The sequence below is a fragment of the Marmota flaviventris genome, chromosome 3, assembly GCF_047511675.1.
Source record: "Marmota flaviventris isolate mMarFla1 chromosome 3, mMarFla1.hap1, whole genome shotgun sequence".
Taxonomy (NCBI): domain Eukaryota; kingdom Metazoa; phylum Chordata; class Mammalia; order Rodentia; family Sciuridae; genus Marmota; species Marmota flaviventris.
This window is the reverse complement of record NC_092500.1, coordinates 65444775-65472602: the sequence shown is the minus strand read 5'-3', so window position 1 is coordinate 65472602 and position 27828 is coordinate 65444775. Positions and strand designations below refer to the sequence as shown.

Sequence of the window (27828 nt, the reverse complement as noted above, 5' to 3'; positions counted from 1 at the left end):
CGCAGAGAAACTCAATCCATAATTGCTTAAAACCCAAATACTAGTTGGGCGTGTTAAAACATACCTGTAATCCCAGCAACTCAGGAGGCTGACACAGGAGGATCACGAATTCAAAGCCAGTCTTAGCAATTTAGCAAGGATGTGTTTCAAAATAAAAAGGGCTGGGGATGTGGCTCAGTGGTAGAGTGACCCTGGGTTCAGTCCCAGTACTATAAACAAAACAAAACAAAAACAACAACAATAAAAAACCCAAACTCTAGGACTCAAGCCCTTCACAACAGATACTTAATCTTCCATGTGGTCAGACTATTTTATTCTTGCTCTTAGGGTTAGGCATACAGTGGTCTTGGCTTATATTCGAGGCTCTGCAATTCTAAGTGATTCCAATGCTAGGAATGCATTCTTTTGAAATAAACACAAGCACAAAAATAAATGAATGAGGTTGTAGGTTATAGTATAGTTTGTCACCATACTTTGTGTAGTATGGTTTGTCACAAAGTTTGTCACAAAAGTGGGAGATCTTAAGTATTCATCAACAGGGAATGGTTGAATAAATTGGATCTAACCCCACTAAGAAGTACTATGTGTCTTTTAAAAAGAATGAGCTAGACTTAAATGAACCAACATGAAAAGACATCCTTAGTATGTAAAGTGAAAAAAGCAAGTTTCAAAAAATCTGGTACTATGTGTGTGTATATTTGTACTTTAAAAAGGCATGGAGTAGAGAAGAGGAAAAGGATGGGGAATGGGGGGAATAATGGGAAATGATAATGGCCAAATTATATTGTTATATTGTGTGCATGTATGAATATGTAACAACAAATCCCAGCATTATGTACAATTATAATGTACCAATAAAAATATGGAAAAAATAAAGAAAAGGCATGTAAAAGTCCATATAAAATTAATGTATAATTAGTTATTAGTTGTAGAGAATAAATCGATAGGTCTGGAACATTTTTCTATACTATTCGATTTTTCTCCATTATATTACTTTTGTTTGTTTGTTTTGGGTAAGGGGATAGAACTCAGGGGCACTCAACCACTGAGCCATATCCCCAATCCTATTTTGTTTTTTATTTAGAGACAGAGTCTCACTGAGTTGCTTAGCACCTCACTTTTGCTGAGGCTAGCTTTGAGCTCGTGATCCTCATGCCTCAGCCTCCTGAGCCACTGGGATTATAGGCATGTGTCACTGCAGCTGGTTCTATTATATTACTTTTATAATTAAAAAAGAATAAATTTTCTGGGTATGGGGGCGCTTGCTTATAATTTCAGTGACTCGGGAGGCTGAAGGAGGATGATCACAAATTTGAGGCCAGACTCAGCAACTCAGTGAGACCCTATCTCAAAACTAAAAAAATAAATAGGGCTGGGCATGAAGCTTAGTGGTAAAGGATGCCTGGGTTCAATCTTCAGTATCAAAATAACTAAGTAATTACAAAATAAATAAATTCTGGGATATTAAGCTATCTTTAGCAAGGGTCCAACAGTCTTCAGGTCAGGTATAGATACCCAGAGGCTTCAATGATCTGTTGTTGGGAAATAGTTGGTACAGGGCTGGCAGCAGGTTTTAAGAGGCAGAGGCTCTAGGTTAACTCTCAGAATGGTCAGGGTATGGGTTTTAAGGAAAAGTGCAGGTGTTGAGTTAGGGCAAGGCCAGCTGTGGCTGGAAGGCAAGAAACTAATTTCTTAGCATTCTTACAAATCCTTTTCCTCTTCTTTACCATTGCTCCTTCCTATCTCCCCTTGCCCAAGTTGGCATGTGTATTAGTAAGGGTTCTCTAGAGGAACAGAACCAACATATATATCCTAGACACTCTCATTGACACATCCAGAAGCCTCTTACTTTCAGGCATCTTTTAATCCAATCAGTTGACAATTCAGATTGACCATTACAGCATGTGGTCCTTTCTTCCCCTTCTGTACCTCTCACTCCCTGTGAGTTGCTCTTAGCTCACTCTTCCTGGGCAATGCTATGCTATTTTTTTTGGCAGGCTTGAAGAAGCTTCTTGGCACAACATAAGTTGGTTGGGCATGATATGATTTGGCTGGGGAGCTGTTGGGTGATGCTATAGGTGCTGTGAGGCGAGCTGGAATAAGTGGCAAAAAAAAGACTAATAAATGTTTGGATGTTTAATACAACCAAGAGTAGGGCCAGGAGCCGGGATTATGGGGCTGGGGCTGTAGCTCAGTGATAGAGCATTTGCCTAGCACATGTTGAGGCACTGGGTTTGATCCTCAGCACCACATAAAAACAAATAAAGGTATTTGTTTAATAATATATTTAAAATATATTATTTAATATATTTAAAAAATAAAAGATCAGGCGTTATATGAGTATGGCTAACTTGACTTATTAGCACAGATTTTCTCAATTGGGCCCTAATCCATTCTTCTATAGAGCAGATTTACCTGGTAGGCAGAGTGCCCAAGCCCCATAATACTTCTAGGGGCCCACAAAAATGCTTTAGTTGAAGATTAAAAGATGTAAATAGAATCTAGATTTGCATTCACCCTTATGCCAATGTAATCATAAATATAATTTTTAATTTTTTATGGAGTAAGGGTCCTATGAAGAGCCTAGGGCCCATCAAAGTTAAAACATGGCCCTTATCTTCTACCTTCTATAGCTCTTGTTTCCTTTCCCTGATGTCTTCTTAGTTTCCCAGAACCTTTTGTATCTTTGTCCCTCTGTGTCCCTGCTCATACTGTTTGTGTGACATCTCTGCTTCTCGAGTTCTTTCCACCTTAGAACTCACCCATCCACAAGATCAAACGTCATTCTTTGTAAGGCCTTTCCCCATTCCCCTGAGAGGAAGGGACTGTTCCTTCTAATACACATAGCACTTTTTTTTTTTCTTTTGACATCTCCAAGCTTCTCATGACTTATTTAGAGTAGAAGTTCCACGGGGAAATAACCTCATCTTACACTTCCTCATAACTTCATGTACTTGACATCCAATACATAGATATTTGGGGATAACAGCCAGTGACTGTAACAGAGTATTTCAAATGTATGTGGTTCTTCCCAATCTAAATCAACAGATACAGCTAAGGGACAAAGCAGGAAAAGAACCCAACACACACTTCTTCTACCAATGCCCTAAAATCTTTATTTCCACTGGGATTCCAGGCCCAATTCTCTTGTTTCTGAGAAAGAACTTCTCCTTTTCCCCACTGTAGGTCACATCCTGGCCACTTCTTTCTTTCCCTTTGGCTGGGCCACCCTAGAGTATCTTCTCTATAATTGGCTCCCAAAGGGTACCAGGGAGCTTCCTGCAGGGTTGAGTTGCAGGGAACAGGAGGCAGCTGTGGTTCCACGGCACCCTCAAGTGGTGATAGCCTGCTACTTATGTCAGAAGAAGACTTCCTGGACAGAATTTGTTTTCAGCTAGGCAGAGGGGGGAAGGGAGGGTTTTCTTTTTTTTTCTTTGGTACCAGGGATTGAACCCAGGGGCGCTTAACCACTGAGCCATATCTCCAGCCCTTTTAAATATTTTACTTAGAGACAGGGTCTTGGTAAATTGCTTTAGGGCCTCACTAAGTTGCTGGGGCTGGCTTTGAACTCACAATCCTCCTGTCTCAACCTCCTGTGTCTTTGGGATTATAGGCATGTGCCACCAGTCCAGTCCTGGCAGTAGGGAGAGCTTTCTACCTCGGGCGAAGAGCCGGTAGCACATCAAGTCCACTCCATACCATGCCTATGCCAGTGCAGTGGAAGGGATCAGTCTTTCAGTCTTGCTCAACTCTGCAAACTGTCCCTGCTTGAGTTCTAGTCTCAGGGTTGCCAATACCTTGCTGGGTGTCCTTGGACAAATTCACTCGTCTGGTCTCAGTTTCATAATATGAAATTAAAGGATTGGACTAAAATATCAGTTTTCAAATTAGGCTCATAGACCTCTACAAGTTCATGGATTGGAGAGCATTGCCCTTCCCTCCCTCAATTTTCACCATGCTGCTTTGCTTTTTCTACTTTATATATGGGGCTTAAACTTGAGAATCACTGCTTCCATGAACTTTCTTTCAGCGTTAACATCCCAGGATTCCCAAATGTGGTCTCCTTCCACATGGCTACACAGCTCTATTGTTCTAGGCTTTATGGAAGCCAGCTAACTGAAAATGATCAGAATGGGGTGAAGAGGGCATAGTAAAGTTGGTGGCTTGTCTAGTGTTCTTGTGTGGTGGAAGGAGCTTTGGTTCAGCAGTGAAGAGCCTCAGTCTTAGTTACAGCTATCCACTAGCTGTGTGACTACGACAGACTCATTTACCTCTTTCTGCCTTAGTTTCTTGTCAGTAAAATGGGCACAGTGGTTCCTGTCCTGTCTTTCTCACAGGATTATTGGACAAATGAAATAAAATAAAGGATACTCAATGGGATACTTCCTATGAATCATGATCAGTTCTACACACTTTGGGCTATGAGCAAGGGAGGCTCTCTTTGACCTCTAATCCCTCCATGAGAGCACCCTGTTTCACTAGATTCTGCAGGTGCTCTGGGTGACCAGGGCTTCAGGATGGGGATACAGAGGTATTCTTCTTGTGTTCAGCACTGCTGTCCTGGGCCCTCCCCCAGCTGCCTTCTCTGCTTTGGAGGACTCTGTTTCTAGGGCAGAAGGAGAGCCCTAGGCCAAGCATCATGTGTCCTCAAGGACTCTTCCATCAGTGTGGAGGAAAGAAAATGGGTCCAATGTTGCAAGGAGCAAGATGGTCCTGCTTTGACATCCATTGGGTTTAGCAATCCATTTTTAAGGCCTATTGAGGAGCTAGTGTCAGTTTGTCAGACCTCAGCAATCCTGTTTCCTGAGAGGATCGCAGGAGCTTGCTGGGGATGATCCAGGGCCTAGACAAAGAGCCAGAGCTGGTGGGTGTCCCTGGGATTACAGGGGGCCATGGTTGGTTTTTTGTCCTGGGATGTCAGGCAGGTACCAGATCCTGAGTTCCTGATGAGGTGATCCTAAAAGACAGAACAGCAAAGGATCAACTTGGGGGCAGACCTCTAACAGTGCTACTGGGGAGCAGTGAGATAGGGGACAATTGAAGGAGGCAAAGGAACCCAACAAGGCACAAAGAAGACATTTGCAATTTCTCTCCTGGGAGGCAGACACTCTGATGAGCTGCATTTGTGCGTCCCTGTCTGAGGCCAATTCCCAAGCCCCAGCTTTAGCTTGAGTGGCTGAAATAAAGGAAAGCAAGACCAGAGGCTAATAGAAAAATGCTTTCAGAAGGTATAGGCAGGTAGCCTGGGTTCTTGCAGCCTGATCCTTTAGACCACACTCTTAAGCAGTGGGTCCCAGTGGTGCCTGTTGAGTGTGTTGTCTACATGGCCACGGCTAATCTCCAACCCACTGACCCCATGGCAGCTCTGCTAAAACAGATATATAGAGAGAACAAACTATATTCAGACCATGAGCTTCATGCTTTAGATGAAGTCCAGTGACTAGCAAAGAAGAAAGCTGACCTTTGATGAAGAACAAGATGAACAGAATATATTACTTGGGCAAGATTTGGAAGACATGGAAGCAGAAATTCCTATTGTAAATCTGGAGCTTGTATAACAGAAACTGACAAAACAAACAAATAAACCTTATTGTACTGGAAGCTAGACTAGGAATTTATCCTATTAGAGAGAAGCCTGAAGATGTTTAGATGCTGCCCTCTCAGACAAAGTAGCAGTCTGGGGAGCCCCTACAAGTGACAGCTGAACAAACCCTGGCCACTCTCTCAGAAAACAATATAGAAGCCAGGTTCTTAGGAAATGCATCTTGTGGCCCCTACAAGTTCAAGATACCTGCAGGCAACGTGGACAGAAAGTAACTTTGGAGCCAAAGTATTCTTCTTCAAAGCACTACTACTAAGCAGAGACTTTTTCCAGGCCAGGAAAAAGGGCCATCATGTGTGCGCCAGTAAGGAGGAGCTGGGTGACTATTTGAAACCAAAATACTTGACCCAGGTTAGATTTCTTTTGGATCTCTGAAGGAGGGAGCTTCCTGTGGACAATGCTCAGACAAGTCAGGGGTTAGTACTTCAAGGATGTGTGGTTACTCCATATTTGCAGGAAATACAAGTAGCAAACTAAATTCTGAGAATTAAATGTCAAGAAAGAGAGAGAGAGAAAAAAAAAAGAAAGGAAAGGAAAAGAAAAACAAGAAAGAGAAAAATGCTCTAAGGGACTCCTGCCAACCTAGATGTCCAGGCTCAAAGACCTGGGGTCACTGCTGCCTGCCCCCCATTTCCTGTCTTTGATTTTATTTTAACTCCTCCCTTTCCTGCAGCCTCAGGTTAGGCTCTTTTTTCCTGAGCTGAAAATGGGCTCAGCGATATGGATGCTACATTATACATCCTGGAACAGTGTGGCACCATGGAAAGAGCCTGTGCTTTCAAGCCAGACAACCTAGGTCTGAATCCCAGCCTGCCAATGCCTTGTGATGAGTCTTGGGTCAGTCGCAAACTTGTTGAGCTTCATCTGGCTCATCTATAGGCATGGGGCCACTGCCTACCTAAAGATGCTTGTGCCACAGCAGAACTGGCCATGGGCCATAATTGCCAACCCTATCTTTGTATCAGCCAGAACCAGTCATCACTCGACATTGATCAAGTCCTGAGAACCCTGCCTGTCATCAAGCCCTCACTCACCAGGTCACCTCATGGTATCTCAGGCAGAAGATACAGAGAATAAGCAGCAGGCAGATGTGGCCTTGAGTTCTTGATTTCAAGCTTTCTGGGCAACTGACTCACCTGGGTCAATTCCCATTCCTCATCCTTGGGTACGTGGCTATTTTTGCCAGTGAACTGACATTTCCGAAGGCCCAGTGTTCTAGCACTGGCATGTAGACACAGCTGCTTTGCGACATTGTGGCGAAGGTCCCTCTGGGTTGTGTACTCAAAGTACTGGAAGTCAAAACAAGAGGAAGTTTTGAGGAGCAGGTGGGGAGTGGCCCACTGTCTTCCAAAGCCACATGCCCTAAGACACCATCCACAGGTGGACTGCTGGGAAGGAAAGCAAGTGGACCAGGCCATGCTAAGACTCTCAGTAATTCTTGTTGCCTTCATGATTTTTATCAAATACAGGTTATATACTGGGATAACAATTAATATATATTTAGTTAAAAATTAAAATTTTCTGTGCATGGTGGCATATGCCTATAATCCTAGCAACTCAGAGGGCTGAAGCAAGAGGATCACAAGTTTGAGGCCAGTCTCAGCAACTTAGGGACTTGAGCAACTTAGTGAGATCCTGTCTGAAGTAAAAAATAAAAAGGACTGAGGACATAGCCCAGTGGTAAAGTGCTTCTGGGTTTGGTCTCCAGTATCAAAGTAAGTAAATAAATAAATAAAGTAAAATTTAATTTAGCTTAGCCTCATTTTAAGCAGCATCTGTGTGTAAAATCATGTGTTGAATATGCTAGTTCTATCTCTGCTAGTAAATTATTACTAAAATAAAAAATGTTCATCTGTGTGCCACCTAAAAATCATCTTGCAGGTCAGTAGTTTAAGAAACTGCTTTTGAATGGCTTTGTCTTCATTTGCACATGCTGACAGCCTGTTCAGGTCCCGAGCCACTTCTCTCCTTGCTTCAGCTCTGTTTTAAGTACCTCTTATTTACCAGCGGGTGTACATTTAGGGTAGTAGAGGGACAATGAATGGGGAGGTTACTAGTTATTTCTCAGGGGAGTGCTGGGGCATTCTGGGACTTAGGGTAAACTTCCAGGACGCCAGGTAATTGTGAGATGTCAGTAGGTGACCGTTTGGGGGTCCCTGCTGGGTGGGAGGATCAGAGTGGTAGTTTCTGAGCAGGGGAGATAAAAATTGAATGTAGGTAAAGGGAAATGTTCAAAAATTTTCAAATTTTCCTGCAAATATCAGCTGGCTTCCTTCCAGCAAGGCTTCTCTGATTACAGTGTTCTCTCTCATTCTTCTCTAGCACCCAGCACTGCTGCCCGTGTGCCCTCTGTCCCCAGACTTCAGGTCTTATCTGTCTGTGTCATGCATTATCCCTCAGACTGAGCTCCCTGAGACAGAGATGGTACCTCCTCTGCCTTTCAGACCACCTCCACTCCAGTCCTTGGGAAAGGACTATTTAGGGTAGAAGAAGGGAACCATGAGGAGAGGAAGTACCCCAGAGATTGGCTTCTCTTGGGTCTGCCTAGTATGGGTGAGCTGTTTACCTGATTGCCACCGAGGCCATGGCAGGAATACATGATGAGGGGCTTCCCCCCATGGTTATTCTCACCCACATCCAGGCACTGATCAATGCCAAGGTTCTTGATCTGCAAGATGGTAAACAGAGAGGGGGACCAGGGTAGCGTGACTGGGAGTTTCCAATTTTGTGCTGTGAGGCCCAACTGGAAAAAAACTTTCTCTTCTACTCATCTTCTCTGCTCATTAACCCAGATGCCAGGAGTTCTAGCAAAGTGAGGGAGAGGCAGGACTGGACATCCACCATGGGGCAGGATGCATAACCTCTTATGACATCAGGTTCCTTGGAAGATTTCTTCCTTGGAAGAAGTTTCCTTATGAGCAGTGGTTCTCAAAGCATGTAATGCCCAGACTATCAGCATCTGATTTTCAAATCCTATCCCAGTCATTCAGAATCAGAAACTTAGAATGGGGCCCAGCATTCTGTGTTTTAACACATCTCCTTGGTGATTCTGATGTGCACTGACATTTGGGAACCACTACTTATGGGTTGTTTCCTTCTGATCAGGTTTTTACCTATATCTAGAAGTCCCAAAGTGGACCCTCCATCCTCCTCCTGGATAAAAGATTGTGGTAGTAAAGGTCAATTCTTGTTTGCCATTCATAGTGGGGTAGGTGGTCTTGAACTTCTCAGGGGGTTGCTGTGATAATAGGTAGGCAGTTTGAGAACCAAACTTACAGCTCCATAGAAGGTGGGATTCAGGTCAGGAACAAACATCTCTGGGTAGATGTTGTGAAGGAACCAGGAGAAGTTGTGGCAATGTAGTTGTTCCCGCAGCCGCAGTCGTTCCGAAATGTCACCAAAGGATTTCTGCCAACCAAGCCAGTCCCCTAAGGGTCAGTTCCACAGCCTTGACCTTCCCATTTGGGTTGAGCAGCCCAGACATTGTGCTGCTCCCAAGGCCACTTTCTGTCCTGTGCATTCCCATTTAGGATCTGCTAGAGCTAGTTGTTCAGCCTCATATCCAATCTCAGACTCCCTACACCTTGGTTTGGGGTCACCCCCTGCAAAAAAAAAACAAAAACCCGCCACTTCCTCATTTCCTGTGACTGCCAGTAAGTCCTCCTGGTTCAGTCCAAGCTTCTCAGAGTGATTCTTTTGTAAGAGGTTCTTTCTCCCAAATTTCTTCTCTCCCCTCCCCTCCTAAATAATGCTGTAATTCTCCAGATAGGGACAACAAGGGCTCCTCTAGCCTTCAAGATCTATGGCCTCCCCTGGGCTCTATCTCACGGGGCTCTTCGGGCTGAGGGGAGTCACCAATGGTACTGATGGGGTCCCTGCCATTCAGTCCCTGACTGGAGTCTGGGATTCTGTGCTTTACTTCATCCTAACACCTCTGAGCACCACTTCCTCTCACCTCTTGGGCCATCTTTGCTGCCTGCAGATTTCTCCTGTAGAAAATCTTCTTGTAGTTATCCAGCCAGACCTCAGCCAGGCGCACTTGGTTGCGAGCAATGACACTGGTCCCCTTGGGGAAGGTGTGGGGACTCTTGGTACGGAACACATGGCCTACCACAGAGCAGGGGATGATCTCCAGCTGGCCCCCACACTGCCACACCTGGCACAAGAGGAGACAGGACCGTGTCTTAGGAGGTGGGTGGGGAGGGGACAATCTCCCCTCAGGTAGCTATGTTCAGTTTCCAGGGCACTAGACTCCAGGTCCAAGGACTCAGTTAACTTTACTCTCTTCCTGGAAAAAGGGACATTGACCAAGTTTCTTCCTAGGCTGTGACTACACAATTCCAGGCTCTGTGATGTTGGTTCATTCTTGTTTAAGCAAATAGAGATTTGCAGAATCCTGAGGTCACTATGGCCCACTTTAGAGAAGAGATAGTTGGTTCACTTTGTGCTGCCTACCTACTCTTCACTCTGATCACTTCACTTTTTGTCCTGAAGATGTGATTTTATCAGCTCACCTAGGTATTACTGGAAACTAAAGATCTCCCAAGTCATAGAATTAGTGCACTAGTCAACAGCAAGGACTGTCAACTGCCAAGTAGCCTGGGTAGTCACCTGGTTCCTTAGCACACCAGTTTCTCAGGAGACAGACTGAACAGTGAGTCAGAGACTCACTGAGTAGCCTAGAATCAGAATCCTGGGAGTTACTATGACTGGCCAGTGACCCTTCTCCATACCAGTGGGCTGGCCAAAAACATCCCTTCCACTGGTCTCTTCTTTTGGGTTTCATGTGTGGAGATATGTTATTGTTCTCTTTAGCTTCTGTAGTACAACCATAGTTAGATTATAGGAGATATCAATTATGTGTTTATTATGTGCCACTGTAAGAGGTGACTTCAAAAATGGACTCATCTAAGAGTGGTTGGGGAAACAGAGTCCCAGGGACCACAGGCTGCTCTGTCCAAGAACCAGGGGAGGCGGGACAGGGCCAAGATCACTGTAAATGCCTGTCTGAGGTAGTATTTCCTGGTATCAGGTGCCAGGAGAGAAAGATGCCTGGGGGTGGAGGATGATTGTAAATATATCAGCTCCACGTTATTTATAGAAAATTTACATCTGTGTGAATGTGAAATAAATGTCCTTAACTCAAAAAAAAAAAAAGAAAGAAAGAAGAAAAAAAATGAGCTCATTTACTTATTACTTTTTACTGGCATGGGGATTTGAATAAGTTTCATAAAGAGAAAATCCTTTCTTCCTACCCCAATCTTGATTTGCCTAATTCTTAAAATCCCTCAGAGTTCTGGAATCTACCAGAATCAGGGTCTCTGTCTTCTCCTACTGTTATGAAGAGTTTATTTAACATAGACAGAGAAACCCTAAGGGGATGTATCTTTTGACACAGGAAGGAGAGCTTATTAGAATCCCCAGTCCCCCATGCCTCTATTATCCATTCCCTCCTAGTAGTTCTACCTTGTAATTTATTTCAAGTCATCCCACTGATTGCCAGAACCCTTCTGCCATGGACAGGGAGGGGAGCAGAGAAAGGGCAGACCATGACAGAAAACAGCCACCCTTTCAAGTTCAGTTCCAGATGTGACATCCCTGCCTAAAGGATAGCTCCTTGTGCTGTCCCCTGGGAAGCTGTAGTTTCCCCCGAAGCCCTCTTCACTCTCACCCGCAAGGACATTTCCACGTTCTCCCCTCCCCAGATCTCCATCTGATTATCATAGGTACCGATGTGCTCAAAGTAGGACTTGGAGATGGAGAAGAGGCCACCAGCAAATGTCGGGGACCTGGAGAGACAGAAGAAGAAGCATGTGTATCTTCTGCAGGGGGAGGAGCAGGAGGCTGTTGAGGAATGCTGTTTGTGAGCTCATTTCCTAGGCCTCCATAGCCTACCTCCTCTTCTTCCTGGGACATGTAGCCCCTCTTCTGCTAAGTCACCTGTCCACTTAACTTTTACTTTGTCCTTTTTCCCTTCTAATTCTGGGTCAAGGACAGATGTAATTATCATTACTCTCCTCTGAAAGGCACTCATTCAGAATTTCATTCAACCAAGAATGTATGAGACACCAGCCTCCAGCATGTGCTATACATGAGGGGCATCCAGAGCTGACAAGGACAATCCCATTCCCTGAGTACACAGTATAGTAGTAGAGCAGGAAGCTTCATTGCTCACTTTTTGGCAGCAATGTGCTAGAATGAAGTAAATACTCAATTTTTGGAAGTTGTGTGAAATTGTTTTAGAAAATAGGCAGGAGTCAAACTGTGAATGAATGAACACATATTATCATCTGGGCTGGCCCTATTCTATGTTGGGGTCTTTGGCCCTTCGGCGACTATAAAGCCACAGTATTAGCAGGAATCTAGCCCTGGTGTTCTAAGCTGCCTGAGAAACTCAAGATGCCAGTTACCTTGAACGGGGGAAACTGATAAAAGGTGCCCCTGGAAACAATGGGAAGAAAGTGTGAGATAAGCACTATGTTTGGACTATGAGGAGCAACTAGGAGGCCATAAAAAGATTATGGCATTCAGACAAAGGCAAGGAGGCATAGACCCAATTTAGGTAAATTGACAAAAACATCTCATTCCTAGAATTAAATACCAGGCTAAGGGTGGGGCACCTGAGTGGACAAAGGGAAGTAGAAGCATAATAGAAGGCAGGAGCACTTAGTCCTTGGCTGTTGGCTTCTGCACCTGAGCCAGGCTGGCTTGAATAGCTCTTTGCTGCCCTTAGTGGGTAGCTTCATATGATAGACCAAGCAGAAAGAAACAGAAACTTTTTGTGTAACCCCAGAACCTATCAAGGGGCTTTCATCACAGTGAGGTCCAATCAAGGTTCAATGGGCTGATCCACCAAGGTGACTTCACAAGAGCCTGACCTTGGTGTTATCCTGTAGTTGCACTAATCTCCCTGAAGTTGGCTCTTTCAGCCACTTTCTGGGAGGAATTTCAGTTGGGAAACCCGAATGCTCAGCTTGGCTTCCTGTCACTGGTTCTGTCCTCTCCCAGGGGTCCTAAGCCAGAATAAGTAGCATCCAGAGAAGCTCAGAGAGTCCTAGAACTCCAGATGGCTTTGAAGCTAACCTGCTCTTGAGAGTCTCCCCCACTGTGGCCTGTCTCATCTCCAAAAGGTCTCCTAGACTAAGTCACTGACAAATCAGCTGTGAGGATAAACCCTACACAGGGAATATCACAATAGATCCACAACCAACAAGCAACCTCTAATAAATGCCCTCTATTTCTTAGCCCTGGGATCCCTCTGGCTCATCTGCCTCTCCCCTTATTTTCTCACCTCCTCTTTGAAAGAGGAGGTGAGGAAGTCCTATAGAAGTCCTGCCATGGGCCACTCTGTGAAGTTCCTTGGGCATGCCATGACTGCCACCAGGGGATTGGAACCAAGGAGCAAATTCATTCCTCAAACACTGGAGCTTTGTTCTCCAGTTGTATGTCCCTGGATGCTGGAGCTGGGGATGTCAGTGATGAGTGGCAGCCAGGCGCCTTGTCCCTGACTGTGTTGCTATGTGCCTGGCCCCAGTCTGGGTGTGGGATTTATTGCTGTACATGCCAAACAAAAGACATCTATGGAAAAAGTGGAGGGTCACTAGGGAATTCCAATTCCTTTTCTCTCTCCTGTCCTCTCTTTTCCCTCTTTGTTTCTAATGCAGACAGACAGTTGGCAGTTCAGTATCCCTGGGCACCCGAGCTATCTCAACCGAGACTCTGGTCACCATTTCTCAGGATTCTGGGCATGTGCAATGGGAGGAACCCCAAGCCTCTCCTCCTTTCAAACCTCTCTGCACCGGGCACAGTGGCACACACCTGTAATCCCAGCAACTCAGGAGGCTGAGGCAGGAGGATCATGAGTTCAAAGCCAGACTCAGTAACTAAGCAAGGCCCTAAGCAATTTAGCAAGATGCCGTCTCTAAATAAAATATAAAAAAGGTGCTGGGGATTTGGCTCAATGGTTGAGTGCCCCTGGGTTCAATCCCAAGTACCAAAAAAAAAAAAAAAAAACCAAGCAAGATTGCATGTGGATGGTAAAACCTGTGATCTTTACTATCTGGCCCTTTACTGAAAAAGTTCAGGGCAGCAGGGTGCAGTGGTGCATGCCTGCAATCCTAGCAACTTGGGAGGCTGAGGCAGGAGAGTGGCAAGTTCAAGACCAGCCTATGCAACTTAGTGAGACTCTGTTTCAAAATTCAAAATAAAAATTTTTAAAGGCTGTGGATTTAGCTCAGTTGTAGAGTACACCTGGGTCCCTAGTACTAAAAAAAAAAAAAAAAAAAAAAAATTCAGGGCAACTACAAATTGCAACAAACTTTAAACTGCAGAAAACTTATTTTCCTTAAATATGTTCTCAATCTCTTAGAGACCAGTACTTAGGAATGCATGCCACCCCTACTTATTACAATGGCTATTCAACTCTGACCTCCACCCATCTCTCACCTGTTCTTCCAGCACCATTTATGACCTAAGTGTCAAAAAGAATCAATGAGATAAAGTAGAAGCCTTAGTCCAGTGCCTGGTGCACAGTCAGTGTGAATAACAGCAAGCTGTTTTGGTGTGCAGCAGTACAGTGCCATGGTTAAGGCTGTGCGGTAGACAGAGGAGGAATATCTTTGCTACCATTTGCTACCTGCCTGATCTAAGGTCAATTATTTATCACTAGGAGCCTCAGTATAAAACAGACTATCATAGTACCTACCTCATACAGAGTGAGGATTAAATAAAAATGTCAAGTACTTGACAGAGCACCTAATAAATGCTGATGTGGGATGGCACAGGTCCCTGGAGTTGGGCAGGACTGTGGCCACAGAAGTCATGTTGGGGGCTCATCAGGCTGTGATCCTTACTTGATGGGGTAGGTCTCATCCTTGCGCCTCTGCTTCTCATGGTCAGGCAGAGTCTCCCAGCCAAAGGTCAGGCTCCAGTCAAAGTTGCCACGGCTGTGGGCTCTGCCCCGCTGGACAGGCTTGAAGAATGCAAAAGTATTCAAGTCGATGGTAACAATGTCTGGACTCACCACTGTTGTCTTGTCCTCAGCAATTCGAGCCAACAAGGGCTCCAGCCAGCCATGGAAGCACTCACCTGCAGAGCCAGACCAGGAGGTAGCAGTCAAGGTCCTCCCCACAGTTGAACCAAGCCCCACCCCAGGCTTGCATCCCTGAGACAGGTCCTTTTGACATTTTCAATGAACTTCTGCATATATTACTTCATTGGGCCTTCAGAGTAATAATTTTGTTAGGTAAATAAGATTTAGTATTCTCATTCCCATTTTACAAATGAAGAAACCGAGGCTGTTAGTGGAACAGTTAGAATGGGAACCAGAGTTTCTGACTCCAAGTCTAGAGCTTTCCCTAATATATCTCACAGCTCTTACACAATACTTTTTTTTCCCCCTGAAAATGATTGGAAAGAAGAATGATAGTGAAATATAAGATGGATGCTAGTTGGCCGATGATAATAAACGGGTATTCTGCTGGTTGACCTCCAAAACACCAGGAAAGTGTTTTGACTTTTATCAAGAAGAAGGCCTTTCTGACTCCACATGGCTCCATAGGAAAGCCCCACCCAAATTGTTCCCAGTTTGAGGTCTCTTTGAGGCACAGAGTTCAGAACAAAATATAGGTCGGGGAAAGGTGGAAGGAAGAGCGTCGAGGGCTCCAGAGTACACTCTCAGCAATTTTGGGGTCACCAATTGTTTTAGAGTTATTTGTGCCTCCTAATTAAACATCCCTGGGATTGGGGAAGTAAGGGGCAGAAGAAGAAGAGGCTCCCAAGCTTCCTTCACTCCTGAAAAAGTTGAACAGGGTGGTCTCAGCTTTTCATTCTGCCAGGAGGGAGGGACAGGTGGTAATGTGGGCCTCCTGGGTGCCAGGCAGGCATCTCCTACTCACAGTGGGCATCCAGGAACGTGAGCACCTCTCCCTGCGCCACGCTGGCCCCCAGCAGCCGAGCAGTGATCAGCCCCTTCCGCTCCTCCTGCCGCACCACTCTTACGATCTGCAGCTGCTGCACATACTGTTCCAGCTTCTCCTTCAAGTATTCTGGAAGGGACAAGGCCACTGTTGCCAGTTCACCGCTTTGTTGCAAACTTAATCCCCTGTGGGTACCAAGCCTAGGTGCTCTAAGGTCACCAGCACACCTGAATGCCAAATACCCCCCACCCCCACTGCATTGAGCCACTCCACAAAAGGCTGAGGTGAAAAAGGGGGACGAGGGAGGATGGCAGAGGAAGGAGGAAGTCCCATCTGCAGCCAAGTCTCCTTGGGGCTTTGTGGTGCCTGTTTACTGAGGCACCTCTCCATATTCCATGACAGCATCTCAGAGTTGTGTTTTGTGAATACAAAATAACAAAGGCTCTCAAGTGCCTCTCACAGTTTCTCTACTGTCCCTGACACTGCCTTCAGAGCCGTGATTCCGCCTCCTTCCCCCTCACACCTGGTGGGTGCTCCCTCATTTCTCAGTGTCTATGATTCCCTGTCTTCCAGGATCTTTGGAATAAGTTTGACTGACAGAGCAAACACGGATGTTGACTGCTTGCCAGTCAATCAACTGCTGGATCATCAGCAAGAAGTCTTAATACTTTTTCCTTCATCATCATCTTTTTTTTTTTTTTGGTGCTGAGGATCAAACCTATGGCCTCACTTATGCTAAGGTTAGCACTCTACTACTGAGCTACACCCTTAGCCTTTTTTATTTCTGAGACAGGGTCTTGCTAAGTTGCCCAGGCTGGCCTAGAATTTGTGATCTTCCTTCCTCAGCCTCCTAACTATCTGGAATTAGGGCTGGGGTTGTGGCTTAGCGGTAGAGCGCCTGCCTCACACGTGTGAGACCCTGGGTTTGATCCTCAGCACCACATAAAACTAAATAAACAAAATAAAGATATTGTGCCCATGTATAACTAAAAAAAAAAAAGTATATGGAATTATAGGCATGTGACACCATTCCTATAATCAATCAATCAATCTCTCTCTCTCTCTCTCTCTCTTTCGATATACACATACACTTTAAAAAACAACTATACACCAGTTATCTGCCATGGGCCAGTCACAGTGTTAGGGACTAGTATACAGTGATTACAACTGTATGATATTTGACCTAAAGAACACATTGCCCCATGATCTGTCAGTGATCTGCTAGGGGTAATGCAGGCTGGGCCATTCTTGCAAGAGGACCAAACATTTGAATTAGAAGGCAGCAAAAAAAAAAGCTTTCTGAAAGGAGGGGCATCTTCACTGAGATCTCCAGCTCCTTTTGAGAGGGAGTATTCTGTTTCTTTACTGGCCTTTACACTGGCTGTTCTCCTGGTGGGGAGCATTCAGAGTGATCTTCCCTAATGATCCTGGTACTCCACCTGAAACCCTCAGCACATTAAAAATAGCTCTATTCTGAAGGAATCCATCTTGAAACATATTCCACATATACCTGTGCCACTGTTCTAGTCTCAGTTGTGCAGAATGGAGATTCTTTTTTTTTTTAAATTTTTTATTGTTGGCTGTTCAAAACATTACATAGTTCTTGATATATCATATTTCACACTTTGATTCAAGTGGGTTATGAGCTCCCATTTTTACCCCATATACAGATTGCAGAATCACATCAGTTACACATCCAAGAATGGAGATTCTTGTAGTGTTAACAACTGTGGCAAATCTGTGTCCTTTCCTTTTGGATCCTGGGATCAGCCCAGTGCACAGGCCCTGCTCTGAATTTTACAAACCCCATGAAATCAATTTAGCAGACTGCCACTAATCCTGCACACATACACACATGCACACTATAGTGAACACTTGAGTACCTACTATGTGCTATTCACTGAACTAGGTATTTTCATGTTGACTTCCTTCTTCAGTCTTTTCAATAACAACTCTACGGAACAGGGAGTATTACCCCTGATATTAACAGATGAAAAAAAAATAGATGAAAGACTCAAGAGTGATGAGCCCAGAATCACAGCAAGTGCAAAGGGCAGCTGTGGGTTCCTAACCAGCCTGCGTCTGAGGTGAGGACACTTGGCCAGGACAATATGCATGGCTTCAAGGTGGTCTCTGCAACCTCTTGCAGTTATCTGAGGCCTTACCACTTCCCCACATGTGAAACCCCAACAGGGAAGGAGATAGATCAAGCTCCTCTTTTTGCTTTTACTAAGGGGGGTAGAGCCCAGGGGAAAGAAAATATAATTTGGATTTTGTGTGTGTGTTGGGTGGGAGGCACTACTAAGGCTTGAACCCAGGGGTGCTTTACCACTGAGCTACATATCAACCCTTTCCATTTACTCTTTTAAAAATTTGAGACAGGTTCAAATGAAGTTGCATAGCCTGGCCTTGAACTTACAAACCTACTTGTGCAGTCTCCCAAGTGGCTAGGATTATAGGCGTGCCCCACTGTGCCTGGCTATAATTTGGAACTTCAACTCTTCTCTTTTCTTCAATTCTGGATAGACAGGTATTCCAGACATGGTGCTGCCTTCCTTGTGAATGGAATCCTTTAGGCAATCACTCAAAAGGGGAGCTGTATCTTACTTACTCCAGGAATGAGAACTCTTCCCTCTGGTATCAGGATCTTATGAGTCAAAATTAGCCTCCCATGGCAGCTTCAGTTCAGTGATCTCTTAGTGAACATCTGATAATGCATTTCCAGGTGCCAGATATTGTCCTGTGCAGGGAGAAGCCTACCAGGTCCTGCCACCAGGGATTTTGTAGCCTTATGACCCAACCACAAGCCCAGGGGCTGGTTCTGACAGAAAAGAGGGAGGAACCCCAAGCAGAAGCCTCACCTTCTCAGCATGGCTCATATTTCCCCTGAGAACTGGTTTAATCTGCTCACAGGAAGCTCATGGTAGTGGAGGTAACCCAGAGTCAAAACATCATAGGAAGTGGGTTTTGTGGTAACTGAGAAGCACTGAGCTGTGATCCTCAGGGGGATCTGAGCTCTGCAAAGTTCTCCCACGATTTCCTTCCAGTCTCACGTGGCTAGGCTAAACCTGGGGATTCTGAGCCTGAGAGGCTCCCAGTCCAAGGCTTCTGTCCCTTCTAGGGAAATGAGACAGTTCCCTAAGAAAGACCCCCTGATAATTCTCCAATGGCCCCACCCTACTAACATACAGAGAATACCAAAACTGAGCATGGAGACAGGCAAGCCCATCTATGCTGTCTCATGTTTCTCAGATGACAGTCTTTTAATTTAGGTTCAGCACTATCACTCCAACCATGCTTACTCCTCAAGGCTCGAATCCACAAGACTGCAGTTGCCCTCAACACTCATGCCCCATGCAGCCCCATGGTTTGAAATAAATACCATCTATATGTGGAAGATTCCCAAGTCTTCCTTCCTGGCCTTGTCCTCCTCTTCATTTGGACATCTAACAGAACTGCAAACCTAATATATGTCTCCCAAACAACTTCAGATCCTAACCCACCTCCCTACCCAGTTTCCCCCCTGTCAGCACAGGGAACCAGCATTTCTCCAGCTACTCCAACTTGGAGTCATGTGGATTCTTCTTCCCTTTTCTCACTGTCCATGACCAGCCAGCCCATCAACAGGTTCTGCCAGTTCTCTCTCCATCCCGTCGTTGCCCCAGCACAAATGTCTTAACGGTCTCTGGACACCTCAATTCTACACTACTCTCTCCAAACTATTCTTAACACAGTCACAGTGAGCAACCAAGCTATCTTTTAAAACTATAAATCAGATCATTTCACCAATAATGGTTTAAGGTACACTTAAAAACAAATCTAAACTGTATGGTGGTTTCTTTTTAAAACTATAGAATATCATATGAGCCAGCAATTCCATTTCTGGTTATATACCAAAAAAATTCAAAACAGGGACTCTGATCTTTGTACATCCATGTTCTAAGCAGCACTATTCACAATAGTCGAAAGGCAAAAGCAGCCAGGCACAGTGGTGTAGGATCACAAGTTCAAAGCCAGCTTTAGCAACTTAGGCCCTGAGCAACTTGGTGGACCCTATCTCAAAACAGAAGATAAAAAGGGCTGGGGATGTAGCTCAGTGGTACAGTGGCTCTGGGTTCAATCTCTAATACCAGAAAACAACAACAACAACAACAATTTAAAAAAGCAGAAGCAACACAAGTATCATCAACAGATCAATGGATAAGCAAAATGTGGTATATGCATAGGATAGAATATTATTCTGACAGATGTTCTGATATAGATGAGTCTTAGATATATTACTACATTAAAGAAAATAGTCATGAAAGAACAGATGCTGTATGATTCCACCTATATGAGGTACCCAGATCCATCAAATTCACAGAGGCAGAAGGTAGAGTGGTGGTTTCCAGGGCTGGGGGCAAGGAGGATGGGGAGTTGTGGTTTAATGGGTACAGAGTTTCAATATGGGAAGATGAAACTGTCAGGAGCCGCTCTGGACAGGAGCTGTGTACACACCTTTAAGTCCTGAGTAAAGAGGTACTGAACTGGTATTGTACCCATTGCAATGCAATTGGACTTTACCTCCGCTGAGGTAAGAAAGATGCAGCTCCAGGAGTAGGCGTCACCGGATGGGGTTGAATTACACCCACCTGTTTGTTGCAACCCTACCCTTTGCCCTTTTTTGGATAGAATCTTCCATAGATTAGCTCCCCCCATTAATAAAACCCAGGTTTGAGGTGTGCTCCCTCTCTTTCTTGCCTACCTTGCCCCCCTGGTGGGAGCTCAGCTGAGGAACAGTCACTGAACCCAATGAAAAAGGTATTTCTCTGACTTTGTGTGATTATTTCATGTCAGCTCAAATTCACTTGGAGTGACCCTGATTGATTTAGTGGCGGGCAGCCACATGAAACCATTCTGGAGATGAACAGCCATAGCCATGATGGTTGCACAACAATGTGAGTATATTTCATATTAATGAACTCTGTCATTAAAAATGGTGAAAATAGTGAATTTTGTTACTTATGTTTTACTCCCCCTCCCCCCTCACACACACACAAACACATACTGCTCACTGCTTATAAAGGTCTTGTGATTCAGTCCCACTCATCCTTTTTTAATTTAATTGCAGTGCTGAGGATTGACCCCAGGGCCTCATGCACACAGGCGAGTGCTTTACCACTGAGCTACTCACACCCTCTAACCCCTGCTCGCTCACTGTACCAGTGTTCTTTCTGCTTCCTTGCCCACTTGCTCTCAGCTTCTTTGGCCTTCTTTCTGTCCCATAAACATGCCAAGCCTTAGGGACTTTGCACTGACTGACTGTTTTGCAGACATTATTGCTGAGATGCCAATGGGGATGGAGACAGAATCTCTTTATGGGGAGAAACAGAAGAATGTAAATAGGGTTAATATGGAGACAAACTGCAAGTAATAAAGCAACTTTACTTGTTAAAACAGACGCTGGAAGTTGTAAGTCAACTACAGTCACAGCCTTTGAACAATTTCTGATTATATCACTGACAACTCTTAGGAGGTTCAGGAAGCCTCAAAACAGCCACTCACTTCAGTTCTGACAAGCAAGGGATACAGAAGCAGGAGAATCTTGGGGGGTTTCCTACAGTGCATTCATAGGGTTCCTGCTGGGCACCTAGACAGGAGGACAGGGAGCAGGGACACTGCATTTCAGCAGAGGCACAGCCCTTGTTTGTGTGTGTGTAATGAGAGCTGCCCCTTTTCTCCTATCCTGTCCTTGCTCATCTCACTTCCCTCCCCCCACCTCCTCACTCCTAGCCTCTAAGGCTTGTGTTCATTTCTCCACTCTTTCTGGGCCCTAGGTATGTATCTGATTCCCCTATTCAACCAGTAAATCTTGCAGGAGGGAGGTCTAGGTTGTCTCTTCCTCAGCCTCCCCCTGGGGCAGGACAGGGCCTTGAACATGGAATGTACTGTTTAGGGTATGGCAGACTGATGGGTTGGGGGCCAGTTTTCAGAAGCTAGTAGTGTTTGCCAGACCAGGAGTGAACCCTGGACACTGACCCAGTCACTCAGGAGTGAAATCTGTGCCCTGATTTTTGACTGGGAGGTAGGAAAAAGAAAAAGTCTCCCAGCCTGGTACTGGGTCTCCACCCATCTCAGTATCAAATACCCAAATACTCTTGGTCATAGGGTTCCTGCTGGGCACCTAGACTGGGACAGAGAGCTGGGACACTGCATTTCAGCAGAGGCACAGCCCTTGTTTGTGTGTGTGTAATGAGAGTCGTTTAATCTGATTGAATAGTCAAATGCATAGGAAATTTTACCCCACTGTGGACTGCAGATCTCTGACCAAGAAGCTGAGGTTTTTCTTTTGTTTTGCTTTTGCCTTTTCCCACTCAACAGTGCCTAAAGTATCTTTAGAGTCTGAAAGCCCTCAAGGTTGGGTTGTTTATTTTATTTTACTTATTTACTTCTTATTTATTTTGTGGTATTGGGGATTGAACACAGGGCCTTGTACATGCTGGGAAAGCACTTTACCACTGAACTACACCATTAACCCTTTTTTATTTTTTGCGGCACTGGGTATTGAACCCAGGGGTGTTCTACCACTGATCTACATCCCCTACCCTCTTTATTTCCCATTTTTTTCTTTTTTATTTATTTGTTTATTGTTTATTTATATATGAAAGCAGAATGCATTACAATTCTTAGTACACATATAGAGCACAATTTTTCATATCTCTGGTTGTATATAAAGTATATTCACACCAATTGATGTCTTCATACCTGTACTTTGGACAACAATGATCATCATATTCCACCATCATTAATAACCCCATGCCTTTATTTCTCATTTTGAATCAGGCTCTTCCTAAATTACCCAGGTTCGCCTTGAACTTGTGATTGTCCTGCCTCAGCCTCTTAAGTAGCCATGATTATAGGTGTGCACCACTATACCTAGCTAGGATTGTTAAGTTTAGAGTGCACAAACTCTCTGTGGGGGCTGCACATTGTTGAGGGCGATGGTGCTCTAGTCTCAGTGGAGGAATAGAGTTTTCAACGAATTCTTGGAGCAGGCTGACAGAAAAATAAGGTCCAAGTTAGGTTTTTCAGGAAGATGAGCTAGGGGTGCTAGAATTGTCCTTAAGAGAAAGTCCAGGGCAACAAGGTAGGAACAACCAGAGAGAATGTGAATATGTGTCTGACGGCTGCTAGGAGCAGAAAGAAGTTTTGGAGAGGTGCCTGGGGCTACTACAAATTCTGCCCTACGAGGCACAGGCTGTTCTGCCCTTTAGATGCTTCCTATGCCAATCTGGCACTCTGTCATTTGTCCATCCTGGTCACAGGAGTGGCTTAACTGGGTACTTATGAACTCAGAAAGTCCTGTGAAAGCAGTTCATATCTCCCACCCTATGGCTCAGGGGTTGAAGATTCTGAGGGATGAGTAGCACAGGGCTGGGGGAGCAGGGGTGCAAAAGAGCCTGGTATGAGAGGAAGCTGATACACTCGCTCCTGCTCCATACAGCCATTCTATTTGCTTGTAAGAGCCCTTTTAGGCCACTCCCAAGACCCTCCCATATCTGCCCAACTTTTGCCCTTCCCTTTCCAAAAGCCTAATCTATACATTCCTTGTCCACCAGTCTCTGACCACATTCCTGACACTTACCTTTGTAAATGATGCCAAGTGTCTTCTTGCCTGGGCAAATGTTAACTCCCGAAGAAATGGGTTCGACAGTGCTCATACTCAGGTTCTCCTTTAACAGCCCTAGTCCTCTTTCAGCATCTCCCACAACCCAGAGGGCAGGAGGAGGCTGGGGAAGTGAGGAGGGTCAACTGTTCTACTAGAGTGGTCCAGGACATACGCTGCAGGTGTGGAGTCAGTTCCTGCCTTCAATATGGGAGTTTGGATATGGAGGCTTGTCTGGGAGAGCCCCAGCCACCACAGGCCATCTGAGAGGAGGCACCAGCACCTGGAGACTCCCAGTCTGTCTATGCATCAGTCCTACAGCCCCTTTACTAGTCTGGAACCATCGTCCCACTTTCAAGTGGTTCTAAGAACTCATTCTTTGGACTCTGAGTCGTCTGCCTATCTTCTTGCCAATTACCCTCCTCCAAAGCTGCCATCCTTCTGAAACAAGGTCACTGTCCAGCTTAAACACTTTCAATGACTCATTTCTCCCTAAATAAATACATTTATCCTGGTATGAATGTTAATTCAACATCTTTTTGGACTCATTTCCTACCATAAACCCAAGCTTCAGCCACACTAGATCTCTCCAACAAACAAATTCATTTCTCTAGGATTCTGTTTATGTTGTTCTCTCTCCTGGGAATGCCCTTTATCCATTCCTCTTTCCTAGACATTCATTCTTTAAGGCCCATCTCCAATCTGGCCTCCCCTGTGAACCAGGCCCAGACATGCAAGGCAGAAATAACACCTCTGTCTCTAGACTCCCATGGAACATGGCCCCCACACAATGAATAAAATGAAACCATTGCTTAGGGAGCGATTGATTATTTGATGTCAATTACTCTGTGTCACATGAATCATCTCATTTATCACCTATCTCAGACCCCTTACCTACCATATAAAGAATTCAATTGTCCTCATTTTTAGAAAAGGAAACCAAAGTTCATAGAGGTTAAATGCTTGCCCAAGCTCACAGAGCTAGGAAGAGTCAGAGCTGGGATTTAAATTCATGGAGTTGGACTCCCAAGTCCACACCCCTTCATATGTGTTCATATGGCCATACCACTATCTGACCTGTGAGGGCTGTTAGTTGGCCTTTTCAGGATAGGGTCTGTCTTGTTTGTCAAGACACCCCGTGGGCCTGGGTCAGTGCCAGGCACAAGCACTCAGTAAATGTTTGTGGAGTTGATTGAAGTGAGCAAGTAAGTGAGCAACCTCACTTACCTATTAACAACCATAGCAAAAAGAGCTTCTGAGGTGGAGACTTCAGAAGAGTGTTCTAGCAGGAAGGCAACAGGGAAAGGCCTGTGTCTACCCTCTGCCTTGTCCTTGCCCAGCATTTCTGAGTTGAGGTTGAGCCTGGCAGCTCTCAGGGAGTCCTGAAGGCCAAAGCTGCAAAGCTCTTAGAGTTCTTGGGGTCCAGTGGGAATAACATTCGGGCTCTACAAATGTAGTCTCCCTGCCCCCCACCTGTCTTCTGCTCCTGGCGTCTATGATGAGTGCAATGCCAGGCAACAGGCCTGATTCCTTGAGAGAAACTGTCCTCCTTCTCAGAGTACCCCTGGGACCCCAGCCCCTCCTCAGGGCCCCTCAAGCCTCACCCTCAGTGCTGGCATCATCCACCAGTATGATCTCCTTCAGCAAGATGGCAGGGCTGGTGTATAAGACACTGTACACCGTTCTCAGCAGTGTGGACCAGGCCTCATTGTGGAACACAATAATGACACTGGTGCTGAGCAGTGGGGGGCAGCGCGGGAATTTCTGGTCCACACACCTGGAAGGATGGGAGAATGGAAACAGCTGTCCAGGTCCATGGAAATTCTAGGAGTAGGAAGGGCTGGGTCTAAAGCTCCCCTAAACCATCCTTTGTTCCTGTGAACCGCCAGCTGACATCCCCTGCTATGGCTCCTTGATTTCCTATCACGTGCTCTGAGCTTTGCACAGGTCCTAGCCAACACACCCCAACCTCCCCTGGTCTCCAGAGCTGGCTCAGTGCTCCAGATGTGATGCTCAGTCTTTCCCACCTCCTCCTTCCTTCATCTGTTCTCTACTATCAGGCTAGGACTTCCCAGGGCTGACTCTTTGTCTGTAGTATGTGTACTGCGTAAAATGAAATCCAGTCTAGAAGTCCCCAAGGGGTAAGTGATAAAGGGCAAATTTGACATTTGAGAACGTTGACTACAATTTTCTTACTCAATGTGAGGAAAAAAGGTTCTTCCATTTTTAATTTACAGTTCCTCTCTAATCCATTTCCCTATTAACATCCTATAATACAATTCTATTATCACAGTCAATTTCCTGCAAACTTTTCTCTATTCCCATCTACTACAACAACCATTCTGTGGCATTTGGTCACACTGCCATCTAGACACTCCATCTTTGGGTGAGAATCTGGAGTTCGGTAATCCCATGGTTTAACACCACTTCTAGTACCCCTCTGTTGTTCAGAGAGATTGCTCATGGGCCCTCCAGAGAGATTCTCCAATTTCCTCCACTGTGCCTGAAACAATGCCCTCCTTTGCCAACAAGCTTGCAGTAACACCAAGTGACCCTTGTTCTGGGTTATGATACTTGTAGTCCAAGTCTGAGGAATTCCAGGCTCATAGCCCTAAAGGATCCTGAATTTGGGATGAAGAGCTGCATGTGAGAAAGGCCAGAAAGAGTCTAACATTTTTGTTATTGTTGTCACTGGGGATTGAACCCTGGAGCACTCTACCACTGAACTACACCCCCAGCCCTTTGTATTTTTTTATTTTATTTTGCGACAGGTCTTGCTAAGTTGTTGAGTCTAGCCTCAAACTTGGATCCTCCTGCCTTAGCCTCCCGAGTCACTAGGATTACAGGGGTGGGCCACTGCACCCATCAAGGGTGTAACTCCTAAATTGAAAAAGACAAAGGCTGAGTGGGGACTCAGAATCTTTAACTTGAAGACAGTGTGAACACAGCTGTGGCCACATTAGATGAGGTGGGGGCAGCTCAAAGATGGAAGTGTTGATTTCATCATCAAGACTGAGAATATAAACAGTTTCAAATAAAGGCTGGAATGACTTCATGGTCTTGTGGCCTTCACTGGAGGAAACCAGGTGGTGTGAGGACATTCCAGACCTCCAGGGCTGTAGTTAGGAAACATCAGCTCTCCCAACAGGTTTGCCTCGGAGTCCCACTGATTCTGGGACAGGCCTCAGCAGAGGGTAAGGCCACTGAAACCACAGCCTGCTATCAGTCCTTCCCAGGTACCTCTGTCCCCAATACTAGTCCCAAACCCTGAGTTCCTTCTTCTCTATCCTGTCACCTTCATAACTGTGTTTCTCTCTCTCAGGTCTCTGTAGGTCTCTGACCTGCCCATAATATTCCTTTAGTTCTTGGGATAAGGACAACTGGTCAGTGAAAGAAAAGAGGGCTTATAGGAAATCCTTCCTTGTACTCTCAAATGCCCTTCAACTTTATTCCTGGCACATGGCCTGGGGCCACAGCCCTAACTTCAAAATCTCTGGTAAAGCCCGGGCCTCCACCCAGGACTCAGTGCTACTTACTCAGGGGGTCGGGTGTCTGGCCCCAGGGCCCTGTGCAGGGAGATCCGGTCACTGGCAAAGGCATTGAAGCAGTGCTTCTTATAGCCCTCTTCCTTTTCCTGGATCTCCAGGGGGGTCCACTCACTCTTCTCAAATGCGGTCCCGTCTGCCCCAGGGCTGTTGGGGTCCTGTGGGGGCCGTTCCCAGAAAGGCTTCAGCTCAGCTGGGGTATAGAACCCAGGCAGGCAGGACTGGTTTATGGAGACTGGAGCCTGCTGGGGCTCTGGAGCCCTGATCTGAAGCTTGGGCATTGAATCTCTAAGGTTGTTCACAGCCCCTAGCATGATGTCCAGCACGTGATCCTTCTGGTTCACCAGAGACTTCAACCATGGTTTCTCCGTGGTCTGCTTCCTGCTACTTATGTCCTTTTGCCGGATGAAGAGGAAAAGCATGAAGGCACTGCCCACCATGGCCAGCCGCAGGGTCATGTGCCGTCTGCGGAGGAGCCTCATCCTCCACAACCAGTGGGGACCCCAGCAGGCTCAGCTCCAAGTACCAGGCCTGACCCTGAAAATAGCTTGATATGTCGTGGTGGCCACACTGTGGGGTCTTGGCCTGAGAAAGGAAGGGAGAGAGAAAAATGAGGCAAGATAGGGGTGGGGAGGGAGCTGGGGTTTGGGGCTATAGTCCAGGCTCTTTTCTGAATAGTGGCATCACCTTTAAACGGTCACAATGTGCTGGTGCTTAAATCTTGTTCATTTGTAAACTAAGAAACTGGGCTCTGTTTCTTTCTTGCCCTAAGATTCTGACATTTCATGGATTTGGGCAATTGGAACATTGAAACTCTACAGGAAGACACTCAATCAACATTAACATTTTAGGAAACAACTTGGTACTAACAAGTAAAATGTATGTTTGTATGTATTGGTACTAGGGATTGAACCCAGGGTCACTTTACTGCTGAGCTATATTCCCCATCCTTTTTATTTTCTATTTTGAGACAGTTGCTGAGGGTCTCACTAAATTGCTGAGGCTAGACTTGAGCTTGCAATTCTCCTTTTTGGCTTTCAGAGACACTGGAATTTCAGCCGTATGCCACCACACCTGCCAGGTTTGTTTATTTAAAATTTTACTTGGTTAGCCAGATAT

General features: G+C 45.5%; 1 protein-coding gene and 1 pseudogene across 4 annotated transcripts in view; one reads left to right on the top strand and one right to left on the bottom strand.

The window, feature by feature from the left end:
• Nucleotides 1–296: 296 nt before the first annotated feature.
• Galnt6 (polypeptide N-acetylgalactosaminyltransferase 6) overlaps nt 297–27828 on the bottom strand; it is a 39039-nt gene continuing 11507 nt past the window's right edge. Inside the window, exons 3-12 of one of the 4 annotated variants that reach the window (XM_027949839.2) lie at nt 26701–27294; nt 24769–24941; nt 15499–15648; nt 14455–14689; nt 11274–11391; nt 9558–9758; nt 8879–9010; nt 8169–8270; nt 6739–6891; nt 297–4957 (exon numbers count right to left, since the gene is read on the bottom strand). In XM_027949839.2, coding sequence (XP_027805640.1) covers nt 4844–4957; nt 6739–6891; nt 8169–8270; nt 8879–9010; nt 9558–9758; nt 11274–11391; nt 14455–14689; nt 15499–15648; nt 24769–24941; nt 26701–27191 — 1869 coding nt within the window. In that variant the 5' untranslated portion in view covers nt 27192–27294 and the 3' untranslated portion in view covers nt 297–4843. Of the gene's footprint in view, nt 4958–6738; nt 6892–8168; nt 8271–8878; nt 9031–9557; nt 9759–11273; nt 11392–14454; nt 14690–15498; nt 15649–24768; nt 24942–26700; nt 27295–27828 lie in introns of those variants that run through there. The other 3 variants (XM_027949840.2, XM_027949842.1, XM_027949841.1) reach the window with 3 other exon arrangements.
• On the top strand, nt 5324–5977 carry LOC139704980 (large ribosomal subunit protein mL46 pseudogene; annotated as a pseudogene).